Source organism: Catharus ustulatus, chromosome 5, assembly GCF_009819885.2.
Source record: "Catharus ustulatus isolate bCatUst1 chromosome 5, bCatUst1.pri.v2, whole genome shotgun sequence".
NCBI lineage: Eukaryota > Metazoa > Chordata > Aves > Passeriformes > Turdidae > Catharus > Catharus ustulatus.
In genome coordinates, this window is record NC_046225.1 from 48008345 (window position 1) to 48018844 (window position 10500).

General features: G+C 47.8%; 1 protein-coding gene across 1 annotated transcript; it reads right to left on the reverse strand.

Moving 5' to 3' along the window:
* Nucleotides 1–360: 360 nt before the first annotated feature.
* Nucleotides 361–1459, reverse strand: GSX2 (GS homeobox 2). The gene is made up of 2 exons (XM_033059306.1): nucleotides 893–1459; nucleotides 361–701 (listed from the first exon to the last, which is right to left on the reverse strand). The coding sequence occupies exons 1-2, from the start codon at nucleotides 1344–1346 to the stop codon at nucleotides 361–363; spliced, it is 795 nt and encodes a 264-aa protein (XP_032915197.1). The 5' UTR covers nucleotides 1347–1459.
* Nucleotides 1460–10500: the final 9041 nt, after the last annotated feature.

A 10500-nucleotide genomic window follows, 5' to 3' on the forward strand; every position in this document is an offset into this window, starting at 1 on the left:
ATGCGTTTCTTTTTTTCCTTTAAATTGCCTGTGGGGATACAGAGGAAGGCACCCTGGGCCATGCGAGCCTTGTCCCATGTTACATTTTAGAAAAAGCAGGTGCCCTCTCCTGGGGTTACATAAATAACGTTTTGGTTGAACTCCCACGACTAAAACATTTACATTCCGAAAATACATGTGTGTATATATATATCTTTCTATTACTGCGAATGGATGACAATTACACCTCGGCGGCAGCGAGGGCCAGCCCGCTGCAGCTTAGCGGGCTGCCGTCCGTGGCAGCGGTGCCAGGTAAGCCGCGGTGCCGCCACCTCGCTCCGGGCTGGGACCCGCCGGCAGCAGCGGAGCTCCGAGCCGGGCTCATAACGGGGAGATCTCTTTATCCTCGGTAGCTGATGAGGGGGATAGAGACTCTTCATCCTCCGAGCGGGGGTAATGCCCCTGGCTGGTGCTGCACTTGCAGCCCCCGTGCGAGTTTCGCTGGGTGCCTTTGCCTTCTTTCTTGTGCTTCACCCTCCTGTTTTGGAACCAGATTTTCACTTGCTTCTCGGACAGGTTCAGGTACGTGGCTATCTCGATCCTCCGCAGCCGGGACAGGTACATGTTAGAGGAGAATTCCCTCTCCAGCTCCAAGAGCTGGGTGCTGGTAAAAGCAGTCCTCATCCGTTTCCCGTTTTGAATTTGGCTGGATTCGGACCCTCCTGGACGGGAGAGAAATGCGAACTTCAGCGGGACAGGGGAAAGTGCGGGGAGGAGGGCTAGAGACAGACAGACAGACAGAAAGAGAGAGAGAAGGCATTTCCCAGCAGCTTTCCGACCCGGGGCAGCCCCTGTCCCTTGGGGCACCCCCTTTCCCGCTGCCCCCCTTCCCCGACGGCCGCAGGGCTCCTACCCATGCCGAGGCAGTGAAACCTCCGGGGGTCGCTGACGCTGTAGGTGGTGGCGGCGCAGGCAGGTGGGTGATGCGCAGGGTGTCCCAGGGCGGCGGCGGCGGGCACCGAGGCGGCGGGCGGTGGGTGCTGCGGCGGGTGGTGAGCGTGGCCGGTCCGCGGGCAGCACTGGGCCTCGCCCGCGGCACTGGGGAACTGGCTCTTGAGCAGAGGGATGGCCCCGCCGGCGCCGCCGCCGCGGGACGAGTGCAGGTGCGAGGTGACACAGAGCGGGCAGACGCAGAAAGCGCCGCTCTTTCGGGACGGGCAGCCCGGGCCCGACACCGACATGACGAGGGGGGAAGGCATGCTGAGAGGGATGAAGAAGTCCTGGCCGTGATGATGCTCAGGAAGGGACGGAGCCGGCCTCGAAGAGTCTTTGATGATTAAGGAGTCGACATAGAAGGAGCGTGACATTGTGGAGGGTTGCGAGGCCGGGGGCGGCTCTCCAAAGTCGGATTTTTCCTGCTTGGCCAAGTTGCCACTGAAGTCCTGGCGAGTCGAGAAGGTGCTTATGTTTGAGAGCTGAACAAAAGGGTCCCTGGAGAGGGCTGGTCTTAAAGTCCCCCCGCCTGGATCCCCTGCGCCGGGGTTTTATATCAAGTATTTAAACACGTGATGGCTGAAAGCCTCGCAGATCTAAATCTCCCCGGCTTCCCAGGCCGGCAGGAGAGGCTGCCGGGGGGGACCAAAGCGGGGTAGAGGAGGGGGGCAAAGTGTGCGTGCTTGCTCGTTGCCCGATGACTTCACTCCTTTGCCTCCGCCTCAAATAAATTATAGGAGCAGAGAAAGCAGGGAGGGGGCGGCTGCTCCGCGGCCCCGTCACACGTCGCGCTCGCAGGCATGTCCCTCTGTCAACACACCCGGGATGCAGGGAATGAAATTAATCGGAAGGAGTTTCTGCTCGGGGGTTTTCCCCGAGAAGAATGCCCCTTTCCCTCGCTGGGAGGGAAAGAGACGAGAGAGCAGGTAATGCCCTGAAACAAGCGGTTCAGCTCCGCCCCCCTCACCCCTAGTAAAAGAACATCCAAAGGGCTGTACATCCCACGGAGGCCTGGGGCAAACACCTTTCCCCAGTCCGGTCAACTCCCTGCACTCAGCACTCCTCCAGGAGGCCCTTTCTGCATCAGAGGAGCCAGGTACACAGATGCAGACATGGACATAAAGTTAGGGATGGAGCGTGTTTGCGTGTCTGCGCATACATATGCACGTAGGGTGGGTTGGGTGCCTTTTTTTTTTTTCTCCTCGCCCTTTTCACCTCAAGTGAATCTTGCCAAATTGGCAATTACTGCAACGGACAAAGCCTTCAAATATCTGGACACTTCTCAGGCAAACGGTATCAAAACGGAAAACTTCCAAGCGAACTTCCCCGGCCGCTCCAGGACCGCAGTGCTAATGAAAAGCGAACATGTCAGAGAGAGATTCTTTGATCTCCACCAAATTTGCTGAAGCAATCACTCAAAGTAAAATTGGATAAACAGCTAAATACGGTCGGTGGCTCCGAAGCATTTCAGAGTGCCTTACAAAGCCAAGGTATTGGCAGCATATTACGCGATTTTCCAATGACCTGTTTTATGGGTGTTTAAGAAGACACTTATCGTTAATAGAAGGACTATCGCATTCTTGTTTAGCAGATGCGAAGCGGCGTTTGAAACAGACTGCGGATCCCATCCCACTTGACACTGGGAAAGGAAAGTGACAATTGTGCTTTAAAGCAGAAAACACAGACTACGCCTGATTACCAGAGGCTGAACAGAAACTCGGGAGTGCAGCAATAGCTGTTTACGTGTTTAGAAGCGGTTATCGTGCGCAAGGGCCGGGCTGCGGACTTCCTACCATCCCTCCCGCACACACAGTCTCCCGCTGTTAAACCCAGCAAAATAAAACCGCCTTCTGATGGAGCCGGCACTTCCTCGCCCCTGTCACCAGCAAGGCTCGGCAGTGCAACTCGAGCAAGAGCTGGGGCTAGGTCGCGACCGGCTATGCTGTCCCGTCCTTGTCCCCATCCTCAGCTTGCCGCGGGTAGTGCCGCTGTGCGGTCCCCCTGTGCCGGGGCCGGCTGTCCCCTAGCCTTGCTCCCCTTTTCCCCCCGCACCTCCCCGGCCAGGCATGATGCAACAGCGTTTTTAGGGACACTCCGCGCTCGGTGATCTGAGGATTTATGGATAGCAATTAAAGTTTTATGAATTGCAGCTGAGGCCTGTTATGTGGCTATTTGAATGTGATTAGAATTCAATTAGAAAGTGTTTACCGGCCGGCGGGGGCTCCTGAGTGTAAACAGACAGCTATTCCAGCAATGCGCTAATCCCGCGTCTTGTGACAACAATTAGGGGCTCGCGGGGTTTAGGCGGGTCGGCTCCAACCTCACCTACTTTTCCCCAAACTGCTGCCCAGGGCTCAGCCGAGGTCCCGCAGTAGCCGGGCCCTGGACCCCCAGCGACCGCTGCCCGCGCTGCCGCCGAGGCCCGGGGATACCGGGGGCTCTGCCTCCTGAGCTCCGGTGGGGGCCGTGAGATTCTAGCCACGGTCACCGTGCACAAGTGTGGCATTTTTTAGTTCGGATTTCCTGTTTAAAGCAAAGTACATCAGGAGAAGATTGGAACTAATAGTTGCATTTTATTTTAATTTTTTTTCCCTTTAGGAGAGGTTATTCTGGAAAATGAAAATATAATAATACAATCCCTAACCTCAGTGGTAAAAGCTGTCTGCAGTGATAGAGTGGATCTGGGGAGGGGGTTGTCGTAAGGGGAGGCAGACAGAGCAAGAGTCGGATCAAAATTGCAATTTGTAATTGTTATAATAAACCAAATGCAGTGATAAAAGAGAGGGAGAGAGAGAGAGAAATCACTAAGAAAAACCCACCCCTGAAAGCCAGAGCAAGAAAAGAAGTCATTTGAAAGCAAAGACATCCCAAACCAGGCGGAATGATGCAAGGCGTGCGCCCACATCACATCGGCCTCGTTACAATTTTATTTTTCAATAATTCTGTCCGATAAAATTTCATTGTCCATTAAGTAATCCCCGAAATGAGAGCTCTTATGAGCCTATAATGAGCTCTAATTGCTACGACTGGGAGAGCCACGTGGAAGGATTTAGAAGGTATTAAGCAGTTGGGTACAGAGCACAGGCTGTTACCTAGCCATTACTTTCATAATTCAAGGAGAAAATTAGTCCTTTTAAGGGAAAATCCTTTGATTCCCTTCATTCTGCTCGGGGTGACAGAGTATAGCTTTGTCTGCCTTTAGTTCAAGACAGTGTAACAAATGAGAATGTAACGAAATTGCCCCCTTTTGAAAGTGGAGCAGTTCAAAAAGAACATCAGAGCCGCTCCCCTGGTCCGCCGAGCGCAGGACTGGGTGCTGGTCCCTCTTTTCTTCCAGATGTCTCTAACACCTTTATGTAGAAGAGATTCACGGCTTAAATGACAAAAGCAACTCTTTCCCTTCCCTCCCCCAACCCCGGCAGCTCCCGGCAGAAGAAAAAGCCATGCCCGCCCGGAGAAAGCGTCGGCTTTCAAGCGCGCATCTCCGCGGATTTCACGGGAGGAGCTGCCTCAGCGGAAAGCGCCGCAGCCCGGGGACACGTTTCGAGCAGAAAAAAAACCCCAACAACCAAATAAACACCCATAAACAAAACAACAACCCCAAAACAACACCTGCAGAGCAGCCGTGGTCGCAAACATCACACCGGGGTGACATGCGGTGGCGCTGGGCAGGCTGCGCCCCGGGCTGGGGCAGTTCCCCTACGGGAAAGTCCCGCTCAAAATAAAGCCGTGCGTGGGTAAGCGAGGGGCCGCGGGTTCCTGCGCTATAATCGCATTTATTCGCTCCTCTAACATTGATTTCCTATTAGTTTCCAAAGTGATCGGCAATCCCGACGCTGGCCTTTCTGAAGTGAACGCAATCTAAAGACAGGACTTGCCCCCAGCTCCCATTAAGGAGGTCATTATAAAAGCGTGAACAAGTCTATTAATGTTTTATTGAAAGCGCATCGTTAACTTGTATCCATCCTTTTCTGAAAGTGGCATTGTGATATTGCTGTCTGTGGCACATCTTACCCAATATAGCCCGAGATTTCTCCATTATCTGTAACCAAGCAACACTTTCTGAATACCAAAAATTGAAAAGAACCGCTTAGTCTTCAAGAAAGTCCTCAATAATAGTGGAAAAGAACAAAGATCCAGGAGACAACAAAATGCCACAGGGGTGACTTTTCATGAGCAATTATCTCTCATTAATCAGAAGAACAGCTGCAATATTAATTTTCTCTCTTTCTTCCTCTCTTTTCACAGTCCCCAACATTTGAATAATCATAAATTTTGATTTCATGGAGCAGCAACATTGCCAGCGACTTCCAGACACAAGCTACCTAGGCAGGGCGCACGCTTTGCACATAGCTCTTATTTTAAGGCTGCCAAAGAATAAACTGAAGAAAAGAAAAGAGAGGAAAAGTCTGGATTGCTTTCCCCCCTCCCTTTGCCTCGGAGCACGGATTAAACCAGCAGCCCCTTCCCTCCACCCCTGCCGCTTTCACTCATGGAAAGTAACAGGCGAAAGTACTGAGTGTCTGCGCCAGCTTCAAGCGTGGGAGTTTCTACAACCTCGCTGTCCATTTAACTTCCAAACATGAAGCCAAGCGTTGTAGATCTGTCCAAAGAGACAATCTTTGGGCGTAACACGCATTGTGAGACATCAAAAGGCTCTGGCGTTATGCGCACTGAGAAGCGTATTCAGCACGAAGGGTGCAATGCCTCTCTTTTCAGGGGCTCAGCCGCGGATTGTTTAACAAGTGACGTCGCCGCGGCAAGAAAACCGCGCTCCTCCGAAGATAAGGATGTAACATTAAATCTCGCTTTTTTGGATTTCAAAGAATCTCATTAAGTGCAGGGGCCGGAGGCGCCCAAGCCGGGAAGGGGAACCGTGCCCCGGGGATGTGAGCGCTCCGTGCCGCCTGCACAGCTCCGCGCTGCCTGGGGGAACAGGGCAGAGAGGAGGCCGAGAGCCCAGCACTCCTCGAACTCTGCCCATCTTCGGGCATCCGCCTTGCCTTGCCTTGCCCTCCCAGAGGGTAGGGGTGCGAAGCCTCTCACCGAGACCGGCTCGCAGCCAGGCAGCAGCCAGTGCGCTCACCCAAGGGTTTGCGGGCTGACCGCGGTCTGAGAGAGGGAAGGCAGCCTCTCCCCTCTCCCCGCAGATGTAGACCCCCGGCGCCCTTCCCTTCCGTGAGAGACTTCCCTAGCCTCCGTCCTCGGTCATAAATTACCCCACCTAGATTCGGCACGGCAATCCCCTCCCCCCCCAGGAAATGGGGCTGTTTCCGAGGGAACGAAGGGGCGCTCCTGCACTCAGGAAGGACAGACCCCGGCTGCGCTGCCCGGGACTGATGAGCCCCTCTTGCCCCAGTGCCCTCTCGCACCTCGCGGAGTGGGGATAGTGTCGGACGGCGGGACACGGAGCTCCAGCTGCAGCGGCCACCTCTCCCTAGGAAGAAACCTGCTACGTCTTTCAAGCCCTTCCAGCCTTTGGAGAGATGATGCTACTCCACGTTGTTGGTGCTATTCACAAAGTTACTCATTCACACGATTAGCAGCAAATTTCTACATGAGTCCTTCAGGGCGACTATGATCACTTGCGTTAATGAGTGCTTCCAAAGAGCCTTCATCGGCTCTCTCCCTTCACAGCCCAATTCAGTTCACCTGCAGGCCTCCAGTGACAATTGTCTTTCATGTAAAGAGCAGCCAGAAGGAGAAGGCTTAATTCAGTTACATATTTTATTTGGAGTGCAAAATTTGCGAGGTTCTTCCTAAGTCAATCAGGTGTGCTCATAAATTTGCCTTAATTCTCTCCCTCTCCAACCCTCTTAAAAAGAGTGTTAGCACTTTAATGGGCTCCCTTCAGTGTCTGGAAGCAAAAATCTCTTGTCTGCATCTCCTCACCACAGTGCCCTTCTACAAGAGGTCATGTGAAGGAGACTGGATAAGAAAATTCCCAGTGAGATCACAGTATTGTCTGATTTTCTCTGAGTCTGACATGGTTTAGTACTCTCCAGGTATGGGGCAGCATCAGGCCAGACTACCTAGGCAGTCTGGGCCCTGGTTTCATTACTGGCTGTTGTTTACAGTGCTAACAGCTAAAATTGCTAGGTGTTACACATAATACTTGAAAGAGAAAGCTGTGATGGTCTCTCTTTAAAGGGCATAAAGTTAAACCCTTGCAATAGTCTCAGTGAAGTTTTATGTTGGGAGATGCAGGTGTGAATCAAGGTCATGTGAATCAGAATAAGGATTCAAAATGCTGCTGTGGACTCTAGAACACACCAATCATGATCTGTTTTGGTTTTACAGTGATGTACCACAAATCAACACAAGACTGATTCTTTCTAGTGATACAGGCCCCAATCCAACAAAGAACATGAGATTCTGTGTAATACTAAACATCTCACTCCATTGTGTGTAATTAAACATCCCTCTCCATTTTTCTCCTTGAAATTCAGACCTCATGAATTTTGATCCTTAGGTGCCATGATTAGGTTGAAGCATTCTCCGTGACAGTGGCCAAGAGGCAGCCTTTTGAATTTTCTAGCAGAGAAAATACCACATTTTTAAAAGTCAGGTTAACAGGAATTATTAAATGCTGCTTGTGGGAAAAATGGAGATGTCCTCAAACATATCATCATATTGTTGGAGCTATTTCACTGTCAGAAAAGTGCAAATTTTGAGTTCAATTCACTCAACCTAAACAAATAAAATGGTTATAATTTCTTAGTTTTTCCTGTAATGAAAGAATGGATGTGGGATAGTTCAAGAACTGTAGACTGATGATGTAATTACCTAAGGAGAGATGATACCACTCCTCCAAATTCAGAAAGCAGAGAGGAGTACAGTTATGATGGAGTTCCTCAAGGATAAGTCTCAGAAGCAGTTGAATTACTTTGTTTAATATGTTTTCTTTTCACAGCCAATAGGACTTCACTATTCACAGGAAAGAGGTGAAATGGGTACCTGTGGAGGCCGGAATGCCGTACTGGAAGAAGTGCAATGACAAGGCCACAAAAGTTAGGAGCTCCAAGGCTGAACGTGACACTGTGACTGGGGCATCTGGGCACATTAACGCATATTTACAAAGCATGGCTGTGGTGTGGCCAGGTGACAGGTATGACAGAGCAGAACAGACAAGGCCACTGCACTAAGGAGACAGAAATATTGTGCATGTGGACTCTGCAGCATGCCAACCACACACAGAAAAACCCATGGAGATAGTCAAAGCCCACAGCACTGTGTGTGGAGAAACTCATCAGTGATGGCAGACAGTTTTCCATGTCCATCTCAGAAAAAAAATTAAACCAGAGCACATCCAGTGAACAGCTTTAGAAATATAGTATCAGAGGAACATGGAACCCCATGAAAAGAGAGGACTCAGAGAGAGGATTTTTATTTATGCCAGTGAGGTAGATATCCACAAGAGAGAAGAGCATCATCATAAAAACAGTGGATATACTCTGGCCATGTAGAAATTTAGCATGGAAAAAAGGCAAAAAACCCTTCTGAAAGAAATAAGGTTCTTGAACTCCTTGTGGGATTTATCAATGGGTATATGAAATATAAGTAGTTTTAAGAGAAAACTTGACACATTTCTGACTGCTATGTAACAGTCCCTGATATTACGGGATTTTTTTCTTGAAGACACATACAAGTTTGGCTTAACATCCATTTTGAAAGAGTACTGACTTAATTTTTAGTTGTTTATTGTTTTAGGGAAGGTGTTGTCTATAAAATATGCTGGATTTGTACTCCCAAAAACTAAGGTCCACAGAGCACCTAGAGCAAGTGTGGAAGTAGTGCTCTACTGCATCCTTCCTGTCCTCTACCCTATACCATCCCTGTTCATTGCCTGCTTAGTGTTCTGCCTCTACTCCACCAGAAACTGTTGCTATTGTTTGGGTTTCCTCCATTTTTACACTTGCTGTTATGATGTGTAATAAAAGCCATATGTGCCAAAATGGTCAGGTGTTTTCATATGTCAGAATAAACTTTGGTCTGATTTTGATACAATCTGTAAACCTCTACGAGATAGAAACCAATCCTCTTGTTTCTTTGGTTCCATTTTCACAGTAGTCTTAGCTTTGCCTGAGCAGCTGTTATGTGAAAACAAGTATCTAAAGCCTGCTGGAAGCAGCCCTTTATCACATTCATCTTTTTACAGGTATTTGTATCCTCAATTTAAAATATGGGAACAAAACCAAAAGTTTCAGGAAGCAGAGTCTGAGTGAAATACAGGCTAGAGGTACACTGCTTCTGCTTTCCTATATAGAAAGTAACATATTGAAAAAGGACACAACATGAGTATGTCAAAATGAAAACAAAATGAAGGTTTTTATAAAAAAAAAGTTTTGCAAAATCTGCCTCTTCTCATTTCTAATGAATACAATGCCCAACCTTGTATTTGAGGCTTTTGGCTTGAAAAATCATGGAAACAAAATAATTTCACATGTTTTATTGTGCAAAGAAAGAGAGTAAATCATAGAAAAGTGTCAGAAGAACAAAAGGCAAAGCACCATTTAACTTTTTGGTGGTTGATTTTTTTTTTAATTCTTTGGAACTTGCTTATATTTCTGAGATCTTACAACAGGAAATATACCTTGATGGAGCTACTATATATGATGTAATATAATGTAATATAATGATTTATAGCATGCCATCATATGTTCTTCAATTTTGCTCATAAATACTTGAAGCTTACTTGTGTAAGTACATTAGTTCAAAGCTTATTTTATATGCTATAATACGGAGGCTATGTCAAAATATAATGAAAAGAGAATTATAGAAGTCTTGAAAATAATTTTATAAATTACTATTTCAGACCATTCTTCTAGGGAAAAAAATACATTAAAATGCAAGAAACTCCCCAAAACCAACCAAATAATCTAAAACAGTATGAAGCCTTCTGAAGAAGGAAGAAGCATTCAAACCTAAACTTTTAGAATATGTAACTGTGAAGGTATATGTTACAAATTTATTTTGCATAAACATTACTATGATACATTGACCAGATGAAAAAACATCAGACAAAAAAGGAGTCCAAAGTTTTAAGAGTAATTCAGACACAACTGTGTCCGCATTAACAGTCTGTGTTCTCTCTCTTACACTTCAGCTGAGCCAAGGCACGAATGTTCCTATTAAAACATGTATGTGTCCAAAATACAAGTATCACTACAGTATATAAGAGCTGTGTCTGTCTGCACTCAGACCTACTAAGACAGATTAGTTACAAGTCAGAAGATGGAAAGCTTTGGATAAAATACTACTGTCAGTTCAGAGCTGTGAGACAGAATAACTCTGTAGCTATTCTGAATGGTGCAGTGGGAGTAGAATTTGGCCTGGTGTTTTCAAAGGTTAGTTAAACAAAATATGACCTTTTTCAGGCTAGGGGAACAAAAGAGGTCAGGTCATTCTCCAGAGCTACAAAAGATCTTTCAAGGATACCAAAGAAATAAAAATAAAAGCCATGATCACACTTCCTAGATGCACACATAGAAACAACACTTGTATGTTAAGATATTGCCCAGTGGAAAA

What these genes read in the sequence shown, in the direction of transcription:
- GSX2 (XM_033059306.1), bottom strand. Translation starts at nt 1,346, where the DNA reads ATGTCACGCTCCTTCTATGTCGACTCCTTAATCATCAAAGACTCTTCG. An exon ending in GTTTCACTGCCTCGGCATGG is followed by an intron (nt 702 to 892) that starts GTAGGAGCCCTG and finishes TCTCCCGTCCAG; the next exon opens with GAGGGTCCGAATCCAGCCAA.